Source organism: Tiliqua scincoides, chromosome 13 (assembly GCF_035046505.1).
Source record: "Tiliqua scincoides isolate rTilSci1 chromosome 13, rTilSci1.hap2, whole genome shotgun sequence".
NCBI lineage: Eukaryota > Metazoa > Chordata > Lepidosauria > Squamata > Scincidae > Tiliqua > Tiliqua scincoides.
The window spans coordinates 6942428-6965980 of record NC_089833.1 but is presented as its reverse complement, the minus strand read 5'-3'; the positions used below and the strand labels follow the sequence as shown (position 1 = coordinate 6965980).

At 50.0% G+C, this 23553-nt stretch overlaps 1 protein-coding gene across 3 annotated transcripts; it reads left to right on the top strand.

Annotated features, from left to right (window-relative positions):
• Positions 1-153: 153 nt before the first annotated feature.
• Positions 154-15112, top strand: LOC136663632 (zinc finger protein 850-like). Of its 3 annotated transcripts, XM_066640459.1 has the most exons (4): positions 154-699; positions 1390-1408; positions 12078-12406; positions 12575-15112. In XM_066640459.1, the coding sequence occupies exons 1-4, from the start codon at positions 210-212 to the stop codon at positions 13885-13887; spliced, it is 2151 nt and encodes a 716-aa protein (XP_066496556.1). In that variant the 5' UTR covers positions 154-209; the 3' UTR covers positions 13888-15112. The 3 variants fall into 3 exon arrangements, with proteins under 3 accessions (XP_066496556.1, XP_066496557.1, XP_066496555.1); XM_066640458.1 differs by lacking the exons at positions 154-699; positions 1390-1408 and adding exons at positions 3589-3644; positions 9431-9557 and having other exon boundaries at positions 11852-15112; XM_066640460.1 differs by lacking the exon at positions 1390-1408 and having other exon boundaries at positions 154-1085; positions 12025-13887.
• The last annotated feature ends 8441 nt before the right edge of the window (positions 15113-23553 follow it).

The following is a 23553-nucleotide window of genomic DNA, read 5'->3' as shown; positions in this document are numbered from 1 at the left end:
CTTGCAAGAAAGGCAGCAGAAAGCCTTAAGAAGATACAGGCAGGACACCTGGCTGAACAGAAGTGCCAGCCTTGGCTAGAGGTAAAGAGGCAGAGCTACAGGAGCAGGGGAGAGGGCTTTTTTTCAGGCTGACAGCCATCTAGACTCAAGCAGAGGAGAAGCTGTATGAATGCTCAGAATGTGGAAAGAGCTTCAATCACAAACGAAGCATGAGCATACATCAACGAACTCACACGGGGGAGAAGCCCTATGAATGCTTGGAGTGCGGAAAGAGCTTCAGTCAGAGTGGACATCTCACTTTACATCAGAGAATTCACACAGGAGAGAAGCCTTATAAATGCTGGGAGTGTGGAAAGAGCTTCAGTCACAGTACAAGTCTCACTTTACATCAGAGAATTCACACAGGGGAGAAGCCCTATGAATGCACAGAGTGTGGAAAGAGCTTCAGTCACAGTGGAAGTCTCACTTTACATCAGAGAATTCACACAGGAGAGAAGCCCTATGAACGTTTGGAGTGTGGAAAGAGCTTCAGTCAGAACGGAAGTCTCACATTACATCAGAGAATTCACACAGGGGAGAAGCCATATGAATGTGCAGAGTGTGGAAAGAGCTTCACTCGGAGTGGACATCTCACTTTGCATCAGAGAATTCACACAGGGGAGAAGCCCTATGAATGCTTGGAGTGTGGAAAGAGCTTCAGTCGGAGCAGAAATCTCCGTCTATATCAACGATTTCACACGGGGGAGAAGCCCTATGAATGCGCAGAGTGTAGAACGAGTTTCATTCAGCAGGGAGACCTCACTAAACATCAACAAACTCACACAGGGGAGAAACCGTATAAATGCTTGGAGTGTGGAAAGAGCTTCAGTCAAAGCGGAAACCTCACTTTACATCAGAGAATTCACACAGGAGAGAAGCCATATAAATGCTTGGAGTGTGGAAAGACATTCGGTCAGCATGGACACCTCCGTGTACATCAACTAATACATACCGAGGAGAAGCCATTTAAATGCTTAGAATGTGGAAGGAGCTTCAATGATAACAGCAATCTCACTACACATCGGAGGAGACACACAGGGGAGAAGGCATATAAATGCTTGGAGTGTGGAAAGTATTTCAGGCAGAGTAGAAGCCTTGCTGTACATCAGAGAATTCACACAAGGTAGCTTCAGTGATAGTGGATACCTTTCTAAGCATGAATGAACTCACACATGGGAGAAGTCCTCTTAGGGTAGAAGCTCTCTCCTAGGGTGTAGAGAGCACCTCACTTTCCTTCGGAGAGCTCACATGGCAATCAGTGCTTGGAGTGTGGAAAGATGTTCAGTGTGAGCCTACATCTCCCTAGACATCAAAGTATCCGCAGAGTGGAGATATGATAGAACTACTGAGAAGGAGCATCAAGGATGTTGTACATTTCATATTCCATGTCATTGACTGGAACCAAATCCTGCAGTGGATGAGCTGCAGCCGTGATGGGCAACAGAGCTCCAGATGACATGCCCTCCTTCTGCCCTGACCAAGTGGTTCTGAGACATTTTAGCACCAGGACCCACTTTTTAGAACAACAGTCTATCAGAACTGACGTAATTAACATGAAAGATTTGTTATGGCCAGAAGTGACATCATCAAGCAGGAAAATTTTTAACACCACCCCCTCATGACAAAATCAAATCTAAGTAAGGATATTAAAAGTTTGGAATAAGTTTTAAAAAATTAAATAAAATACAGAAGAAGCCTCCCAACTTTCCCCAAACATCCCAATGGCTACAATCCTATCAAAAGTTATTTGGGAGTTAAGCCCCCCCCCCATAGCACTGTTAAAAGCATATACAGAGCAGCCTGTTAAATGGATGGATCTGTCACATTTCCCCAAATGCATCACATACCATCAAGTGTGACACATTAAAGGTAAAGAGAGATAGGAGCAGTGTAGTTGAGAATGCTGCTTTGTTTTAGAACTGATGTGGCTGGTAAGTGATGCAATCACTGCCTTTTGAGGATGTGTAAACTTCTCCTTTTGTGTAATAAACCAGAAATATAGTTTTGGTTTGGTCTTGTGTTTGGTCTTGAGAACTAAGGAATGGAGCTAGATATGGAGCCTAGCTGGTTTGTCTTGCAGAAGTCCAGAGCCTTGAGGGACTCCCTCTTAAGGGAGAGGGAGAGGGAGCTGAGAGAGTGCAAGATGCAGTGTAGCCTGTAGGTCCTCGGAGTCCCTGAGCTGAGGGGGCGGGTAATCAGGCCAGTGGCCATTGTACCAAGATTCAGCAATTGTTTCCTTTTATCTGGGTAAGAACTACTGTCTGCAGATAAGTCTTGGCCCCTTGAGGTGGCAACAAACGGAAGAACTGCTAAGATCCATAGGCCTGGCACTTAAGCTGAGGTCGCTTCCCTTGGGTGCCTTGTTTACCCAGGAACTAAATTGGGCCCATAAGCCCCTGGACTGCTCTGAGTTTGGGACAGTGGGGTCAACAACAATCATCAGCTCAGGTGCCTGGGTTGAGGGCTGGACGCATATGTCAGGCTGCATTGCTGCTGGAAAGTTGGATAGGATTGGGCCCTTAGTTATTCACCATTAACCATAGTGTGAGAACTTTAGTAGTCATCTTTTCTTATGGGGCTGGGCCCAAATGAGACATTGCTAGGAAAGCAATTTTAAGGAGGCACATTCCCAACTGGAAAGCCTCTTTTTTCAGAATAAGCAGCCCAGGGGAGGGAGGGACAGAGGGTTTCCTCCTCCCCTTACCTGTGAAGTCATTTTTCCTGCTGAAGTGCCCCCACAATTGGCTAGTTGTGGCTCTTGCAAACAGCCTTATTAAGGTTGAAGGTATAATGTCAAGGTTGATACTATCTTGTGTGATGAAGCTACTTTTAATACTCCCTGACTGTTTGTGGTGGGCCTGGGGCAGGGGAGCAAAGCACCAACATTCTGGGTGATTGTCATGTGTCAACCAAGGACCAAGGAGCCCTGGGGTTCAAATCCCCCCCCCAGCCGGATGCTCACAAGATGAGCCTTCAGTCAGCTAACCGCTCTGGGCCTACACTACCAATTGAAGCAGCAGAGAGGGGAGGGGGAGAGTGTCTGCCAACCTGAGCTCCATGGAGGTGGGGGGGATACAGACCCCATGCAAAGTGGGGCTGCAGGGCCCACAAGCTGTGAGCCAGACAAGAGAGGGACTTCCCAGCACACCCCTCAGGAAGGTCCCACAGAACCCAGTTTGGATCCAGCTGCTCTGGACACGTGTTCCTCTGGGAAACAGTCCTTGGCCATCTGCCCCCAGTAAGAAGGAGTTGGGGCCCTGGGCTCAAAACGGGATGGTGCCCCTCCAAGCGCTGCGTCTCCTCTCCCCGGGGGGGGCAGCTCGACTGGAGGGGTCGGGATGGGGGGCGCTGGGAGAGCCCCGGGAGGGGCCCAGGGTACGGAAGGGGGTGAAGCCCCCCAGGGTGCTGCAGGGGCCCTGACCAGGCAGGGAGGTGCTTCGCCTCCGGAGTGCCCGATCCGCAGCAGGCAGGACTGCCCTGTCCGGGTCTTGCTCCCTCCCTGCGCGCAGGCCGCTCCCCTCCCCCGCCCCCATCCCTCCTCGGCCCCATTGCTGGATCTGCTGCTCCAAGGGGTCCGGGCGCTTGGGGGTTTGTGGCCCACAAAGGTAAGGGGCAGCATCTCCCCCTGTTGGGGGGGCGGGATGGGCTGCGCCTGGAGAGGCTGCGGGGATTGTCCCCGCTGCTGTGAATGGAGGGATCTCTGTCAGGGGAGGCAGCCAGGAGTGATCAGCGCTCCTTCCCTTCCCTTCCTTCCCTTCCCTTCCCTTCCCACGTGGTAGGTTGGCCGGGAAAGTGCCTGCCCTGGGCAGGGAGAGAGGGCTACGGAGCGGGAGGGGAGCTGTGAAGGGGGGGGTGTTTGTCAGGGGATGCAGCCAGGAGTGGCTGCTGTTGGGGGGGCTGAGCACCGCCCCTTCCCTTCCTTTCCCACGTGGTGGGGGGCGCGGGAAACTGCCTGGCCTGGGCAGGGAGAGACAGGGTGGGTGCTGCGGAGGGGAGCATCTTCCCTGCACCCGCAGCCCCCACGTGCAGCCCTCCCGGGTCTTTGTCTGCGAACTGGAGGAAGCCCAGGCTGGGGGGCTGGACCCTCTTCGGAGCAGGACCAAAGGGGGCTTTGGGGGGCAGGACCTGATCCCCGGTCCCGATCCCTCTCCTGACTTGCTTCTGCCACTCAGACTGGCACAGAGCGAGAGGCCTCCACAGACTTCCTTGCAGGGACCCCCTCCTGCCCCAGTGCACCCTGGAGTCCCCCCGCCCTGAGACCCAGGGGGCACCGGAGAGAAGCCCTGAAGGGGGCGCCAAAGGGCTGTGGGGAAGCTCTCCACTTGGTCCCCCCAGGAGCCTTTTTCTTCCTTCCTGAAGGCTCCTGAGGGACAAAGGGAGGCAGGTCTCCAGCCCTGCCCAGAACATGTGGACCTGGAGCATCATTCCCGGTGCTTCTGTGCCTGTATTGAGTGACCCACATCAAATGGAACCTGCATCATAAACCCCCCTGAAGGCAACATGGGGAACCTCATGGAGCATCTTCCTCCCTTTCCTCCCAACAGCGCTGCAGGTTCTCCTGCTCTTGGCTGCTTCCGCTCCTGCAGCCCTCCCCGCCACCATAATGGAAGCTCCTCTGCCCCGTAGCATTCTGGGACTTGTAGTCCGGCTCTCTGCTCACCCTCACCTGTCTCTCCAAAGCTTGCCTGGGAAGGATTGCTGGAGCAGGTGAGGCTGCATGATTGGGCAAGCACTCCCAGGGTTTTTTAAAGCAGTCCCCTCTGTTGCTACTGCACCTGCTCCTGTGTGTGTGTGTGTGTGTGAGTGAGAGAGAGAGAGAGAGAGAGAGAGAGAGCGAGCTCCACCCCCATCTCCACCTTGCTGCAGGTGTTCTGGCTACAGAGATTTTTTGCCCCCCTTTCCTCACTTCAGCCTCTTTGCAGGCTCAGTGGCTCCAGGAACGTTACTGTTCCTTGCAAGGGGAATATCTTCCAGGGCTCCAGACACCTGGAGGGAGACACCATCGCAGGGCAAAGGAGGCAAAGGTGTGTGTGACTTTCAGTCGTCCCCCCCTTCTTGTTGAGACAAATCCACAGTTAAAAAATCCTTGGATAAATAGGCTGCATCTGTAGGTCTCTTAATAATGATATTTATATATTTGGCCACCCCCCTCCCCCCAAGAAAGCTCTTCATTAACCCCGCCAAGTATGTATGTATATATGGACATTGGGGCAAAAAATCAAAACTTTACATACAGGCTTTCAGACCTCATTGATAAATTAATTAAATAGTTTCAGACTTCATTGATAAATTAAAGATCAATAAGTCACCGGGCCCTGATGGCATCCACCCAAGAGTTATTAAGGAATTGAAGAATGAAGTTGCTGATCTCTTGACTAAAATATGCAACTTGTCCCTCAAAATGGCCACGGTGCCAGAAGATTGGAGGATAGCAAATGTCACGCCTATCTTTAAAAAGGGAAAGAGGGGGGACCCGGGAAACTATAGGTCGGTCAGCCTAACATCTATACCGGGTAAGATGGTGGAATGCCTAATCAAAGATAGGATCTCAAAACACATAGATGAACAGGCCTTGCTGAGGGAGAATCAGCATGGCTTCTGTAAGAGTAAGTCTTGTCTCACGAACCTTATAGAATTTTTTGAAAAGGTCAGCAGGCATGTGGATGCAGCAGAACCCGTGGACCTTATATATCTGGACTTTCAGAAGGCGTTTGACACGGTCCCTCACCAAAGGCTACTGACATCACCAAAGTCATGCACATTGGGGCAAAAAAATCAAAACTTTAGATATAGGCTGATGGGTTCTGAGCTGTCTGTGACAGATCAGGAGAGAGATCTTGGGTTGGTGGTGGACAGGTCGATGAAAGTGTCGACCCAATGTATGGCGGCAGTGAAGAAGGCCAATTCTATGCTTGGGATCATTAGGAAAGGTACTGAGAACAAAACGGCTAATATAATTATTATAATGCCATTGTACAAATCTATGGTAAGGCCACACCTGGAGTATTGTGTCCAGTTCTGGTCGCCGCATCTCAAAAAAGACATAGTGGAAATGGAAAAGGTGCAAAAGAGAGTGACTAAGATGATTACAGGGCTGGGGCACCTTCCTTATGAGGAAAGGCTATGGCATTTGGGCCTCTTCAGCCTAGAAAAGAGGCGCCTCAGGGGGGACATGATTGAGACATACAAAATTATGCAGGGGATGGACAGAGTGGATAGGGAGATGCTCTTTACACTCTCACATAACACCAGAACCAGGGGACATCCACTAAAATTGAGTGTTGGGAGAGTTAGAACAAAGGAAATATTTCTTTACTCAGCGTGTGGTTGGTCTGTGGAACTCCTTGCCACAGGATGTGGTGATGGCATCTGGCCCGGACGCCTTTAAAAGGGGATTAGACAAGTTTCTGGAGGAAAAATCCATTACGGGTTACAAGCCATGATGTGTAGGTGCAACCTCCTGATTTTAGAAATGGGCTATGTCAGAATGCCAGATGCAAGGGAGGGCACCAGGATGAGGTCTCGTTATCTGGTGTGCTCCCTGGGGCATTTGGTGGGCTGCTGTAAGATACAGGAAGCTGGACTAGATGGGCCTATGGCCTGATCCAGTGGGGCTGTTCTTATGTTCTTATGTAATTATGTTCTTGTCATCCCAACCCCAGATAGTGGCCAATACAGGTGCCAAGTAGCATATATGAAGACCTTGGTATGGTGTGCAATGTAATAACATGTGGGAAAGAGTTTCTAAATTTCCCAGCCTACATGCGGAAACTCTGTCTGCAGCTGGAGTGCCTCTAGATCTGCCAAATAACTGCTCAGATGGGATGACATTGCATCTTGCTTGGGTAAACGCTCTCTGTTCTTGGGGGCGTTCGATGCAGATAATGGGGAAAAACTCTAACCACTGTCACCCCTTTCTACCCTCTTTCTGCTCCATCCCCCTCTTCCTTGTGAAATCCAAGGAGTGGTGGAGAATGACAAGGAGGCAGAGTTGGCCCCTTCCCCAGTATACCTGAGGCATCTGTCTCATGGATGGGCTGGCTCCCAGAATTTTGCCCAGAAAGCAGGCCACGTTCAGATGTCTACCAGTATCTGGCCTTGTGTGGATGTCTTGGGATGGAATATCCTGAACCACACAAGTCCCTGTAATGCTCTTGGCTAAATCCATTCCCTGTAGCAGGCAGCAGTTTGAGGGGAATGACCCTAGTTGGCTGTATGGTGTGTTGCAGTCCAGCTTTGATGCAGATCTAAAACCAGCGAAGCTTCTGATGCATTTCGACTGGTGCTCTTTGTCCTCCTCTCAGCCCAGTGAGCCTTTCAGCCCAACAGAGGGGCTTCTTTCTCCCCGTTCTCCAGCATGGGTGATCTTTGGCTGCCAGCGTTCAGGGCAAGCGCAATGTTTTAGGGTGATTTGAAGTATGGAATGGGGGAGGGATAGAAGTGAACATGATATACAGCTTCGTACCTGCTTTATTTTTTACTTTTAGACAGTTTATGTGCTTGTATATGTATATATGTTAATAATTTTCAAATAAATAGGAAAGCATTTTAAACACACAAATTGTTAACTGGATAGCCTCCCCCCCCCAAGAATATTCAGTGCAGGTGGGAAAGGGTGGGATAAGTTGACCCTTTCCTGTGAAGCCATTTTTCCTGCTCAGGTGGCCCCACAATTGGCTAGATGTGGCTCTTGCAAACAGCTTTCTTAAGGTTGAAGGTACAATGTTGAGGTAGATGCTGCCTTGTGAGCCAAAGCTACTTTTAATCCTCCCTGACTATTTGTGGTGGGGTCGGGGCAGGGGAGCAGAGACATACTGGCCCAATGTTCTAGGACACCGACTCCAGTTTGTATCCAGGTAATCTCAGGGGTGGTTTCAAGGTGCAGCAGAAGGAGGTGGCCAAACCTGGGTTGGCAGGTGGAGGAGCCACTTGGGGCTGCCGGTGGAACCCTGAGGCTGCTCCCCTGGAATATATTCCTGAGCCTGAGCCTCAGGAATATATTCAGCTGAGATGTATATATTCAGCTGATGTATATATTCAGATGTATATATTCAGCTGAGCCTCAGGAATATATTCAGCTGAGATGTGAACCAAGCTGTGGCTTCTCTCCTGCGCCTACTGAAGTCCACCAGCCTTTGCAAAGGCTTCAATAGCCTTTGCTCTGATCAATTTAAATTGGCTAGAAAATCTATTCTTCACACTGGCTAGGAGCTGAACTGGAGAAGCAGTCCCAGGACTCTACCTGGTTGGACAAGGTGAGGCCAGGTGACCAGGGCTGAGGCTGCAGTGGCCACAGCAACAAGAGTCATGGGCTGCTCGGCTGCTTGACTTAGCTGAAGTTGGAAAGCCTTGCAAAAGGAATGTGTTTCTGCTGCTTGTATCTGCTTAGTGTAGACTGTTGTAGCAGATACCAACAGGGGTGAGCACTGAGAGGGTATGGAATGTGCTTCCTTGGCTTATGTTATGATCCTGCTCTATTATGGCAACATGATGTGTAATCCACCTGAATTCAGAAACTCTGTAACTTTCCATGCCTTGAGGGAAGGCCACTCCTATGCCGCAAAATGTAATCCATGCAATGGACATCCCACAAAGCTATGTGCCCCTCAGGTATAAAGGAGCACACCCAAAGTGCTCTGGGCGCCCATATGCTTTGAGGCAGGAGTCCTGTGGGGGCCCATCCCATTCCATTGAATAAACAAGCCTGCAAGCTTCACTCCTGGTTCCCAGCATTATTGGGTTGCACCCTTTGACCTTGCAACAAAGAAATCCAAATTGAAAGGGGGCTCAGGGTTGGTTCTGAGCTCCACCTTCTCCCCTTTTAAGGTAGACATTCCAGCAAAGCTGTGCTGTGGCTTCCTTTGCTCCCAACACAAGCAGGGCAAGACCTGGAGCTACAAACAGGATTTTTAGCCAAGGGGAAGGGAACAGGAGGCCAAAGAGCAAAGGGATCCTCTCCTCTCTGGACAGGTGTGATGTCTTCCTCAAGGGTTTTCCAGGCTGGCCATCAGATACTCACTGAGGGCAGGAAAAATACCTTCTGCTTGACCTGGCTGTGTCTCTAATCCCAGGGGCATCAGGGATACCTCCCAGGTGGGGCTTAGGGAGGGAGACTCCAACCTGGAAGGCTTCCAGAGCTCCTCTCCAAGCTATGTCATCTGGTTAAAGGAGAGGCCCCCTGGTTCTTTCTGGGAGGATCTCCACAAGGCCAGGCCAGGGGCAGGATCCGGATCTTCTCTCAGCACTTGATCTCTGGGAACTTGATTAACTCATGGAAATCTTGGCCAAAGGTGGACTTCCGGGTGACACTACAGTCTGCCATTCGCATCACGAAGAGCAGGCTTTGGAATGGTGAACTGAAGACTGAGAGACAAATGTCTTTTTCTTCCAGAGTCCAATGTCCTTGGAGGAGTTGGCTGTGTCTTTCTCTGAGGAGGAGTGGGCTCATCTGGATCCAGACCAAAAAACATCTCCCCAGGAAGTCATGGAGACGAATGTGGGGGGCGTGACCTCGCTAGGTAAGGCTCCCTCTTTCCCTGGCTTGACAGAAGCCCCTGAAAATTCAGAGTCACTTTGGATCACTTCTGGCCCTGCTGCTCCGTTTGTGGCTCTTGCCAGCCAACGCAGTGGCCTCTGTTTCTGGCCTCTGAGGCCTTTTTCTTCTTCTTGAAAGCTTTGTGTATCCTGCCTTTAAAGTGGGAGAATTGGCAAGGTGTCTGACTACCATTAAATACCAATACAGAATGGCACAACTGTGGAGCATGTTGACTCATGTGTTGTGACCAGACTCAGGTGTGTTGCCTCGTTTGAATCAGAGCCCAAAGAGTTCCCAGTCTAGGCTCACCTTCCTTAGTTCAGTGGGTCACCCAGAGAGGAGAGAGGGTTGTGAAGCAAGCCCAGGCATGGAAGCAGTAGTGGCCTTGAGGCCAGACAGTGGTCACCAGAGTAGTCTGAGGCCAGTGGGGCACAAGTGAAGTCCCCCATTGTTCCCTAGAGTGCTTATTCCACTACACTTCACATGCATACATGTGGAGAGAATCAGGGCCCAATCCCATCCAACTTTCTAGCACCGGTGCAGCCTCAACGCAGCCCCAAGGTAAGGGAAGAAATGTTCCCGTAGCTTGTGGATGCTTCCATGACTGCGTCCCCACCACAGGATGGAGCACACGTGTCTTTTCCATGGGCATGGCTGCATAGGCACTGGATTATGGGATAGGATTGGGTCCTCAGTCATGTGGAGGAATCCAGTCTCAGGACAAATCCCGGTAGTTGTTCCCTGCAAGAGGAAGACTGAGGGAAGACTTGAGGTGCACGTTGAAGGCTGCTCTGAAACAAAACAGGAAGTTTCTGCTGGAACCCATGGAATGATTGCACTTGCTGTGGTGCCACATGAGGGGAACCTTAATGCTTGCAGTGGCTGTGGTGTCAAAGGGTCAATGAAACAGGAAGGTAAAGGGCCGAGCAGTGCAGGGGCTGGCAGAGGGTAGCAGGAGGGTGTAATACGGTAGATCGCAGAATGGGGACTGGAACAGAGCTGGCAATGGGGCAAGATTGGCAGAAGAGGCCTCTGCTGTGCCCTAAACTCCTTCCTTGCACCCGCAGGTTTTACAGGGGTCTTCCTGGATTTGTGTCAACTACTTTGTTGGTGCAGATCTGAGAAGCTACATTGGGCAGGCAGTGGCTTTTACTGGTGCAAGGGAACAAACCTCCCCTTACCCAAGTAGACATCAGGCCTCCTAACCTGTGCTGTATACGGTGCAAGGCATATGGCCCAGCTGTTCCAAGGCAGGTTAGAATTCAGCTGTCATGGATTTAGTAGGGCTTCCTCTAGAGTTTGGTCAAACTTGTCTCTGAATCTCAAGAGCTTTTGAGAGGTGTGGGTGGTCAGAAGGTGCCATTTCTGCTCTTCCAGTAGAATATTGAATGGGAGCCAGGAAACTTCATTTGAATGTAAGGAGTAAGCAGGTGTCTGGGAGAAATGGGGGCAGGGCTTATATCGAAATCCTATTTGGATCTACTCGGAGGTAAGTCTCCTTGTGGCCGGATCCCAGACAAATGTGCACAGGATTGTAGCCTCAGTCAATAGTGTGACCATCCTGGTCTGTGGATCTATTCTGAACTGTGGTTCCCAAGTGGCAACTTTACTGCTCAGGCCTGTGCTTCTTCATGGCAGGAAAGCATGCAGCTTCAAGCATGTGCGCATGGGCACATGGACGCATGTCTTCTGCACACCTTAAATCTGTATTTCTTCATCTTAAAGGTGTCTATACTACTTTTCCTGTCAAAGTTTGAATACATTTTCTTGTTGTGGGGGGAAGACAAACTGCTGCTATCTTCTTTTCCACTGCTTTGCTTCACCCATTAGTTAGTTTGTACTTTAATCAACTGTTTGTATTTGAACCCTGCGTCTGTCTGGTACGGGAAGGGCAGTGGAGTGCAGTCACATTCCCTTGCTCTGCGGGTGCTGCCCTGAGAGTGATTTTGAGAGGAACTCCGGAGGGAACCTCCCTCAGGATTTTTCTAGGAGGGAGGTTCTGCCCAAGGAGTTCCTCTGGCTAGACTGGTCTCCTGGGCTGGTGGCAGCAGATTCAACTGAGGAAGGTGTTGCCCTGTTCAGGTGTGTGTGCAAACGGGAAAGAAAAGGAAGCAGGAAGGGAATGAGGGCACTAGCCACTAGGCACTACTGCATGTGACTGCAGACAGTCTCCCTCTTGACCCTGATAGTCTCATTGGAACTCTTTTATCTTGGATTCCTGAAGGAGTTGGCATTTCTTTTCTGCCTCTTACTGGTTTTCTATCTTCATTCCTCCAGATGATGGGGGGGAAACTGAGGATGTGAAAGAAGAACATGGAGCATTGGAAAGAGCCCAGCATACGGAAGGAGGACAGCAGAGAACAGAAGCAGAGGAGGAAGGGGAGTCTCAGTGTTTTCCTTCTCAGCATAAATACTCCCCGGCACCTCAGAGAACTCAAACAGAGGAGAAGCCGTATGGATGCTCAGAATGTGGAATGAGCTTCAATCACAGACGAAACCTGAGCAAACATCAACGAACTCACACAGGGGAGAAGTGGTATGAATGCTTGGAGTGTGGAAAGAGCTTCAGTCGGAGTGGAAGTCTCACTGTACATCATAGAACTCACACAGGGGAGAAGCCCTATAAATGCCCAGAGTGTGGTAAGGCCTTCAGTACATGTGGAGCCCTCACTGTACATCAAAGATTTCACACAGGGGAGAAGCCTTATGAATGCCCAGAGTGTGGAAAGAGCTTCAGTCGACAGGGAGACCTCACTGCACATCAACGAACTCACACAGGGGAGAAGCCATATGAATGCTTGGAGTGTGGAAAGAGCTTCAGTCAGAGTGGAAGTCTCACTTTACATCAACAAACTCACTCAGGGGAGAAGCCCTATGAATGCATAGAGTGTGAAAGGAGATTCAGTCAGCATCACCACCTCCGTCTACATGAACGAACTCACACAGGGGAGAAGCCATATGAATGCTCAGTGTGTAGAAGGAGCTTCAGTGCGCACGGAGCCCTCACAAGACATCAACGGACTCATACAGGGGAGAAGCCATATAAATGCTGCGAGTGTGGAAAGAGCTTCAGTCAGAGCGGAAATCTCCGTCTACATCAACGAACTCACACAGGGGAGAAGCCGTATAAATGCCCAGTGTGTGGTAAGGTCTTCAGTACATGTGGAGCCCTCACTGAACATCATAGATTTCACACAGGGGAGAAGCACTATGAATGCGCAGAGTGTGGAACGAGCTTCATTCGACAGGGAGACCTCACTAAACATCAACGAAATCACACAGGGGAGAAGCCATATGAATGCTTGGAGTGTGGAAAGAGCTTCAGTCGGACTGGAAGTCTCACTTTACATCAGAGAATTCACACAGGAGAGAAGCCATATAAATGCTGGGAGTGTGGAAAGAGCTTCAGTCGGGGCGGAAGTCTCACTTTACATCAGAGAATTCACACAGGAGAGAAACCATATAAATGCTGTGAGTGTGGAAAGAGCTTCAGTGGGTCCGGAGACCTCACTAAACATCATCAAACTCACACAGGGGAGAAGCCGTATAAATGCTTGGAGTGTGGAAAGAGTTTCAGACGGCAGGATCATCTTACAACACATGAACGAACTCACACAGGGGAGAAGCCGTATAAATGCCCAGTGTGTGGTAAGGTCTTCAATACATGTGAAGCCCTCACTGAGCATCATAGATTTCACACAGGGGAGAAGTACTATGAATGCGCAGAGTGTGGAACGAGCTTCATTCGACAGGGAGACCTCACTAAACATCAACGAACTCACACAGGGGAGAAGCCGTATGAATGCTTGGAGTGTGGAAAGAGCTTCAGGCAGAGTGGAAGTCTCACTTTACATCAGAGAATTCATACAGGAGAGAAGCTGTATGAATGCTTGGAGTGTGGAAAGAGCTTCAGACGGCAGGATCATCTTACAGCACATGAACGAACTCACACAGGGGAGAAGCCGTATGAATGCTTGGAGTGTGGAAAGAGCTTCAGTGGGTGCAGAGACCTCACTAAACATCATCGAACTCACACAGGGGAGAAGCCGTATAAATGCTTGGAGTGTGGAAAGAGCTTCAGACGGCAGGATCATCTTGCAGCACATGAACGAACTCACACAGGGGAGAAGCCCTATGAATGCTTGGAGTGTAGAAAGAGCTTCAGTCGCAGTGGAAGTCTCACTTTACATCAGAGAATTCACACAGGTCAAAAGCTGTATAAATGCCCAGAGTGTGGAAAGAGCTTCATGCAGCAGGGATACCTCACTAAACATCAGCGAACTCACACCAGAGTGGAACCATATAAATGCTAGGCATGTGAAAAGATATTAGATTGGAGTGAACACCTCACTTTCCATCAGGGAGCTCACATGGGGAGAAGCCAGATCATGATTTGGAGTGTGGAAAGGTGTTTAGTGTGAGCCTACATCTCCCTGGACATCAAAGTATCTGCACAGTAGAGAAATGACAGAACGACTGAGAAGTTTGAAGGAGCAACAGGCATGCCGTACATTTCATATTCCATTTATTTCACTGGAATCAACTCCTACAGTGGATGAGCTGCAGCCGTGATGGGCAACAGAGCTTCAAGTGACATGTCCTCCTTCTGCCCAGGCCAAGTAGTTCTCAAACATGTTAGCACCAGGACCCACTTTTTGAACAACAATCTATCAGGACTCACTAGAAGTGATGTAATTATCATGGAAGTTTTGTCCTGGCTGGAAGTGGCATCATCAAGCAGGAACGTTTTTAACGCCACCCCCCCCATACGACAAAGTCAAATCTAATTAAGAAAATCAAAAGTTCGTTTGTGGATTTCGTAATGGATTTTAGAAGAGAAATGGAGCAACAGGCCAGAGAATTGTCTGAACAAATTGGGCAAATAAGCTCCTCCCTTGTAAACTCGCAGGAACAGATTATAAACAATAGAGAAGAAAAAAGAATGGATCAGATGTCGGGTGAAGTTAAAGAAGTGGAGTATTTTGAAATGAGACAGGAGACGGAAGAAACAATTGTCATAATAACTAAGAATCTTAAGGAAGAAAAAAAAGGAAATGTTCAGAGAGCAAGCTGTCTCAAGAAGAGGAAGAATTTAAGGATTGAATTCAAGAATAACAGAATGAAAAAGAAGAAAGAAAAACGGGGGGGCAAGAAACTCAACAGATTTAAGAAGAAAAAGAAGAAGTGGAAGAATCAGTCGGAGGAGTAAGAGGGCACACTAATAAGATAAGAGTACAAAGTAAGCAATAAGAAGAAGGTCAAAATGGTTGAACAATAAGTAGAATTTTTTATTTATATTAAATCAATATAGATGTAAATGAAAATTTGAAATATAAACATTGCGGAAATTAAGTGGTATTAAGATAAATATTTTATTAATTATATTAAATTAAAGTAGATGAAAATGGAATTTGGAATATAAGTATTGTGAAAATTAAAGTGGTAAACATATGAAATAAATTGGAACTGCAAATTTGGAAAATAAGTATTGTGTAAAGTAAAGTGGTATTAAGATAAATAAAACGGTTACTTTTTAAAAGATAAGGTAAATAAAATAAATTATTGATGTCAATTTATTTTGAAGAAAATATTAAACCTGTATTTTGGGTTAATAAATATGTGGTGGATAGGCGAAGTATAATATCATTGTAATTGGAGATATTTGTTTTTAGATGTGATATTAGAAATTAAGAAGCAGATAAGAGATTTTATTTTAGAGGTTAGTTCAGTGGTAAGAAGAGTCTATAAGTAAAAATTTGAAGCCTTTTTTGACTGGATAGATATGGAAAATGATATAGAATATGTTAAGAACATAAGAACAGCCCCACTGGATCAGGCCATAGGCCCATCTAGTCCAGCTTCCTGTATCTCACAGCGGCCCACCAAATGCCCCAGGGAGCACACCAGATAACAAGAGACCTCATCCTGGTGCCCTCCCTTGCATCTGGCATTCTGACATAACCCATTTCTAAAATCAGGAGGTTGCGCATACACATCATGGCTTGTACCCTGTAATGGATTTTTCCTCCAGAAACTTGTCCAATCCCCTTTTAAAGGCGCCTAGGCTAGACGCCAGCACCACATCCTGTGGCAAGGAGTTCCACAGATCGACCACACGCTGACTAAAGAAATATTTTCTTTTGTCTGTCCTAACCCGCCCAACACTCAATTTTAGTGGATGTCCCCTGGTTCTGGTATTATGTGAGAGTGTAAAAAGCATCTCCCTATCCACTCTGTTCATCCCTTTCATAATTTTGTATGTCTCAATCATGTCCCCCCTCAGGCGTCTCTTTTCTAGGCTGAAGAGGCCCAAACGCCATAGCCTTTCCTCATAAGGAAGGTGTCCCAGCCCAGTAATCATCTTAGTCACTCTCTTTTGCACCTTTTCCATTTCCACTATGTCTTTTTTGAGATGCGGCGACCAGAACTGGACACAATACTCCAGGTGTGGCCTTACCATCGATTTGTACAATGGCATTATAATATTAGCAGTTTTGTTCTCAATACCCTTCCTAATGATCCCAAGCATAGAATTGGCCTTCTTCACTGCCGCCGCACATTGGGTCGACACTTTCATCGACCTGTCCACCACCACCCCAAGATCTCTCTCCTGATCTGTCACAGACAGCTCAGTACCCATCAGCCTATATGTGAAGTTTTGATTTTTTGCCCCAATGTGCATGACTTTACACTTATTGACATTGAAGCGCATCTGCCATTTTGCTGCCCATTCTGCCATGTTATAAGAGATATTGAAGGGGGTAATACCATTGTAATTGGAGACATTCTTTTTAGATGTGATATTAGAAATTAAAAATTAGATAAGAAAGATTTTATTTCAGAGACTAGTTTATTGGTAAGAAGAGTGTATAAGTAAAAATTTGAAGTTTTTTAATGATGGGATAGATAAGATTAGAGGAAAGATATGGATTGTTTAGTTAAATTATTAACCAGTAGGTTAATGAATATGATAATTTTTATATTGATTAATAATTCTCTTTGGATTAATGTTTGTTGTAATCGATGGCCACCACCCTTATGTGTAACCTATGTAGTCCTAGCCCTAAGTCTATCCAATTTTCCTTACCTGTATCTGTAATAAATAAATAAAGCATTGTAAAAAGAAAAAAAAAGAAAATCAAAAGTTCGGATAAGGTATAAGTTTAAAAAAATAATATAAAATAAAATAACTAAGGAAGGTGTGCCTAACTGGGCACTCTTTGGGCTGTGACCCAAGCAAGGCAACACACCCCAGTGGAACCGCAAAAGTGGGGCAGTTCTGGTCGCCACATCTCAAAAAGGAGATAGTGGAGATGGAAAAGGTGCAAAAGAGAGCAACCAAAATGTGATGTGGATTTGTGAAATGGGATGTGAAAATGATTACTGGGCTGGGGCACCTTCCTTTTGAGGAAAGGCTATGGCTTTGGGCCTCTTCAGGCCAGAAAAGAGGCACCTGAGGGGGGACATGATTGAGACATGCAAAATCATGCAGGAGATGGATAGAGAGGCGTTCTTTTCCCTCTTGCATAACACCAGAACCAGGGGACATCCAAGAAAGCTGAGTGTTGGGAGAGTTAGAACAGATAGAAGAAAATATTTCTTTACCCAGCATGTAATTAGTTTGTGGAACTCTTTGCCACAAGAAGTAGTTATGGCATCTTGCCTGGATGCCTTTAAGAGGGGATTGGACAAATTTCTGGAGGAGAAATTCATTACGGGTTACAAGTCATAGTAGGTATGTGCAAGCTCTTGGTTTTAGAGGCAAACTGCATGTGATTGCCAGACACAGGGGAGGGCACCGGGACGCAGGTTGTGCCTGTTGTCTTGTGTGCTCCCTGGGGGACTTGGTGGGCCACTGTGAGGTTCAGGAAGCTGGATTAGATGGGCCTTTGGCCTTATCCAGCAGGCTCTTCTTATGTTCTTAGGCCCAGGGAGCCCCTCTGGCCAGGCAGATCTCCTGACATGGTGGCAGCAGATTCAGTCGATGAAGGTGTTGCCCCATTTAGATGTGTGTCCAAAGGGGGAAGAAAAGGAAGTGGGAAGGAAATGAGAGTGCTAACCACTAGGCACTACTGTGTAGCAGCGCAATGCTGCTATGGGAAACAACCAAGGCTTCTGGAGCCTTGTTGTTTGGTGGGAGTGCAGAGGCACTGAGAAAGTTTAGACTATAAACAGGAACAGCGAGACGCAGAGCAATGAATGAGCCGGGAGACAGATTTCAGAGGTGCAGAGAGGCTGAGGCTGGAACAGATCTGAGAGAGCCTTGTTCCGCCTCTACCAGGCTTTATTTATTCCTACACATGTTGCAATCCCTTGCAATACAAAGAGGGTTACTGAGGGTTACTTTGCTAGGGAACCGGCTGTCTCTGCCCGGCTCTCCAACTAACCACAACATTCCATTGACTAAGATAAGGGGCATATCTCCATAACATCCTCTTGTTGACAGGCTACTGGGCTTCAGACTTAGCATGATTTCCAAGGCTGCGCCGAGTGTGCTCTTTGCGCAGACGCAGAATGTGCTCTGCCTTGTTGCCAACATACTGAGGCTAAGGCCAGCGCCTCTGCATAAACACTACACTACTGCATGTGGTTGCCAACAGTCTCCCTCTTGATAGATCATCAGAACACTTTTTAACTTGTAGTACTGAAATTGAGAGCTGGCATTCCTTCTGACCTGCCTCTTACCGGTTTTCTGTTTTCATTCCTCCATGATGGGGGGGGGGGAGTGAGGATGTGAAAAAAGAACAAGGACTGTTGGTAGGAGCCCAGAAAAAGGAGGGAGGACAGCAGAGGAGGAAGGGGAGTTTCAGTGTTTTCCTTCTCAGCATAAATACTCTCAAGCCTCAAAGCCTTTCCTTTGCTGCCGCTACTGCTTCACAGATGTGAAGCAGCAAGCAGTGGAGGAAGCCCTCATCCCCACAACTCACAGGAGAGGTCAAACAGTCGCACTCACACTAAGAGCAGTTGTGCCGGGCCAGTGCGCCAGAGGCTCATTGGAGAGTGGGGGCTCCCTGAGGGCCGCATTGAGAGGCCTCGAGGGCCGCATGTTACCCTAGGGAGGGGTTTGGGCACCCTGGATTAAAGGATTAATGGACTGTGGAACCAATGGACTAGCTGACTAATGGACAGAAGGAAGAATGGAAGAAAGCTGTCATGCCCAAGACCTGCAGAGCACGAAGCAGTGGCTGGAGAAACTGCTGGCAGGAGGAAGGAGGACCTCTCCAGGTTGAACAGGCGAGCTACCCTAGGCGATGGGATCCAGCAGTGCTGCAGGGCAGAACTAGGGTCACTGCTGGGGAAAGAAGGGGAGCTAGTTAGCTTAAGGTGGGCATAATTCTCTAGGCAGAGCTTGGATTAGGAATCAGGCAAAACAAATTGGTGCCAGGAGTGGGGTGTGAGCCCAAAGCAATTAGTATCCCCTTGGGATAATAATAGGAGAGCAAAGCAAGGAGGAGAGCAAATGGATCCTTGGCAGATGTGGGAGCCCCTGAATCTCTCCATGAAGGACGCAAGTGAACAGATTAGGAACAGAGATGGATAGAATGGGATTGGGCTGTATGGGAGTTCCAGCAACCAGTGTGGAGAGGATGAGGCAGACCAAGGGGTGGATGGCACAACAAAGAAAACAATGGACAATTAATCAAGGGGACCACTGTGACACCAGGGAGTGGAGCCTATTGGAATAGCAGAAGATCTAGCTAGGAGGTAGGATGTGATGTCATTAGTGGTCCCTTTAAGGGTTAAGACTTGGGCTTTTAGCAGAGGGGGCTGCACAGCTACTGCCATTAGAGGCAAAGAGGTCTCTAGGAATATAAGGAGCCCCTGATGCAGGAAAGGTTTGTGGGTAGTAGGAGGAGGAAAGCTTGAGGAAGCAAGGAGAGACTGGATTGATGGATGGACTTCTGAGGACTACTAGAGACACTGAGATTGGTGTGTGGCTGCCTCACCCAAGACCTGCTGAGGACCAAGGTGCTGCTGTAGTGGCAGGAGGAGCTGCTGGCAGGAGAGGGAGGAAGGAGGACCTCTGCAGGTTGAACAGGAGAGTTACCCTGGTGGTGGGGTCCAGTAGTGCAGAACTAGGGTCATTGTTGGGGGGAAAAGGGAGCTAATTAGCTTAAAGAGGCCGTAATTCTCTAGGTGGGGCTTGGCCTTGGTATCTGGCAAAACACCATAGGCCTGGCACTGAGGCTGAGAATTGGTTCCCTTGGCTGCCTCCTTTACCCAGGAACTAAATTGGCCCCTGGACTGCTGTGAGTTTGGGACAGAAGGTTCCTGGGCAGAACAACCATTGGCTCAGGTGCCTGGGCTGGGGCTGGACGCAGATGACAGCCTGCATTGGGACTGGGAAGCTGGAGAGGATTGGACCCTTAGTTTCTGCACTATGAACCACAGTGGAAGAACTTCAGGTTCTTTTTATGGGGTTGGCCCCAAATGAGACTTCCTGGGAAAGCAATTTTAAAGAGGCACATTTGCAACTGGAAAGCCTCTCCCCCCCCCCCCAATAAGCAGCCCAGGGGAGGGAGGGAGCGAGGGGAGGAAGTGACCCTTTCCCTTGGAGCTGGGTGGGAAGGATGCCCAGGTCAGAGTGGGTTGGTGGCAGCAGGTGGCCCTGCCTGGCAGAGGTGGGAGGAAGGGCATCCAGAACCAGACATGTCCCACCTCCTCCTGGTGGAACCAGAGGCTGAGCTAGAGCCCAATCCTAGCCAAGCTTACCTGGGAGGAAGTCCCATTGACTATAATTGGACTTACTTCTGAGTAATTAATTAATAAAGACAAGTGACGACTCCAAACCTGGCAGTGTTTCTTTTTCTGAAGAATAATATGGTCGTTCCTAGCATTCCAGAGACGTATAGGTCACGTATAGAGTCACGTATAGCTCCTCGTGGTGGAACTAGAGGCGGATCTAGTTGTCAGCGGGGAGAAATTCTGGGTCTCTGCCTGGACTCGCGAGTAGGACTGGCTCTGCCCACCCCGTCAAGGTGCTGTATCCCATGCAGTGAAGCCCCCCCCCCCCGGGCGAGCCTCGGGAACCCCACCTGAGCACCCCCTTCCAAGGTAGCCCGTCCCTGGGAATTCAGTGGGGCTGCCCCCTTCCTCCCTCCCGATGAGAGGGGCCCCGATCCTGTTGCGAATTGCAGAGGGCGCCAGCCTCCTCCCAGGGAAGGTCTGCATCCGACGATGGGGGGGGGGCAGCTGAGTTGGAGAGGTCGGGACGGGGGCGCTGCGAGGCCCCCTGGAGGGGCTCAGGGGAGGGAAAGGGTGAAGCCCACTCGGTGCTGCAGGGACTCAGGGCGGGCACGGAGAGGCTCCCCCCCCCGACTACGGAGTGCCCGCTCCGCGCAGGCGGGGCCGCTGGCCGGGTCTTCCTCCCTCCCTCCCCGCCGCTCCTCCTCTTCCTCCTCGTCTGCAGCCCGCCCGCAGAGTCTCTTCCCGGGGAGGGGACGCCCAGAGCCTGGGTAAGCTGGTGGCATCTCCCGCGTCCGGGGGGGGGGCTGGAGGAGGGGCTGCGCTGAGACCACCGGAGGGGCTGCTGACCTGCGGGGGATCGGTCTGGGGCAGGCGTGGGGGGGGGGAGATCTGGGCCAGTGGAGGCAGCAGCAGATGCAGGGCAGGGGGGCTGAGCGGTGCCCCCTCCCACGGGGGGGATGGGGGGCTACAGGGCTGGGAGCAGAGCCGCCTCTGCAGGGAGATGGGGGCTCCAAAGGCGGGGGGGAGCCTTCTCTCTCCAGCCCTGCGACGCCTACGCGCAGCCCCTCCCCTTATATTCCCGCTGGTCTGGAGACAGCGCTGGAGGGAAGGAGGGGGCGGAGAGGCGGGACACCCCCTTGGAACCGGCCAGGGAAAGGAGGGGAAGGGCTGGAAGGAGAGGCTTCGCGGGGCGCAGGGCCTGGTCCCGATCCCTCCACCAGCCTCGATGTATGTCCGCCTCCCTGCAAGGAAGGACCCGCTGCTGTCCAGAGGCCTCCAGAGGCTTCCTTGCAGGGACCTTCCCTCCCCCCACCTGCCTAGTGCAGGACTGGAGTCCCCCCCAAGCCTGTGACTGTGAACCCCCAGCCCTGAGACCCAGGGGGCACTGGGGAGAAGCCCTGATGGGGGCGCCACTGGGCGGGGGTGTTGGGGGAGAGATCTAGTGAAGAACTCGCCCCCCCCCCCGAAGCCCTTCCTTTTTGAATGCTCCTGATGGGACGAGGGAGGCGGGTCTCCAGCCCTGCCCAGAACATGTCAGCATGTGGACATGGAGCATCATTCCCGGTGCTTCTGCACATGTATTCAGTGGCCCTGATCCGATGGCACCTGCACCACAAACCCCATCGAAAGGCACCAAGGGGAGCCTCATGCAGCATCTTCCTCCCTCTCCTCTTCCTCACAGTAGCTGGAGGACACTGGCAGGTTGTGCACCTTCTTCCTTCCTTGAGGTGGGGCAGAAGCAGCTTCAGTGCAGCCTGCGCAGGTAGGGAAGGGTCATGGGGAGGCTGGTCCCAGGCCAGGCCAGGCCAGGCGCTCTGCTCCCCAGCACCTCTCTGAGGCCCGGAAGGAGTCTGCCTCGCTTTCCTTCCACTGAATCTGCCCTCTAAGGGAGCTGCAAATGCCTTTCACAAACCTTGAACTCTTCCCAGGAATCCCACCCACCTTGCAGGCTGAAGGGGGGGGAATGGATGGTTTCAGGTCCCATAAGATATGGGAAGAAAAGAGCAGGCAAAGGGAAGCGGAGAGGCGGTTCTGGAGTCAGTCGCCATCAGTCACGAAGGCAGCTTGATCTTGGGAACGGGGCCTGCTTCAGCCCAGGCACTTCCTCCATCTGATGTGCAATTTGTGATCCTCTAACCCAGCCAGTGTTGGGGGAACCAGAGGAAGCTGCCTGAGATGAGGGGTGCCTAGCTAGGAGTTGAACTGGAGAAGCTGCCCCAGGACAAGGAATCCAGATTGAAAGGGGCTCAGGGTTGCTTCTGAGCTCCACCTTCTCCCCTTTCAAGGTAGACATTCCAGCAAAGCTGTGCTGTGGCTTTCTTTGCTCCCAGGACAAGTGGGGCAAGTCCTAGAGATACAAACAGGATTTTTAGCCAAGTGGGAGAGGGCAGGAGGCCAAAGAGCAAAGGGATCCTCATCTCTCTGGACAGGTATGATGTCTTCCTCAAGGGTTTTCCAGGCTGGCCATCAGATAGTCACTGAGGGGAGGAAAAATATCTTCTGCTGGACCTGGCTGTGTCTCTAATCCCAGTGGCATCAGGGATACCTCCCAGGTGGGGCTTAGGGAGGGAGATTCCTACCTGGAAGGCTTCCGGAGCCCCACTCCTTCAGAACAGTAAAGCTCTTTTATGCCATCTGGTTAAAGCAGTGGCCCCCTGGTACATTTCCGGAGGATCTCGACAAGGCAAGGCCATGGGCAGGACCCTAGTCTTCACTAGGCAAGTGATCTCTGGGAACTTGATTAGCTCATGGAAATCGTGGCCAGGGGCGGACTTGTGGGGTGACGCTACAGTCTGCCATTCTCATCACTGAGAGCAGGCTTTGAAATGGTGCATTGAAGGTTAATTCAGTTACCTGAGAGACAAGTGTCTTCTTCTTGCAGAGTCCAGTGTCCTTTGAGGAGTTGCCTGTGTCTTTCCACCCAAGAAATAAAACAGAGGCTTGAGCTGGTAAGGTGGGCAGTGGGGAGGGCTGAAAATCTCACTGATATTTTTGTGGGGGGGTGTTCCTGCAGGCAGGCTACAGAGAAAATTCACTTGGTGAAACAGGGTTAGCGTCCCCTTATTTAATTATGTTTTTCTTTAATTTAATTATTTATAATTATTTTATTTTGCTTGATGATGTCACTTCCAGCCATGACATCACTTCTGGTGGGTCCTGGACAGATTGTCATTCTAAAAAGTGGGTCCCAGTGTTAAAAGTTTGGGAACCACTGCCTTAACTCAAAGCCTTAACTGCCTTAACTGCTCCACGCAGGCAGGGCTGCTGGCCGGGTCTTCCTCCCTCCCTTC

Excerpts from the sequence above, each read along its gene's own strand:
- LOC136663632 (XM_066640460.1), top strand. The coding sequence starts at position 210 with ATGAGCATACATCAACGAACTCACACGGGGGAGAAGCCCTATGAATGC. Across the intron at positions 1,086-12,024 it reads GGAGACACACAGGGGAGAAG|CCGTATGGATGCTCAGAATG; the intron begins GCATATAAATGC and ends ACAGAGGAGAAG.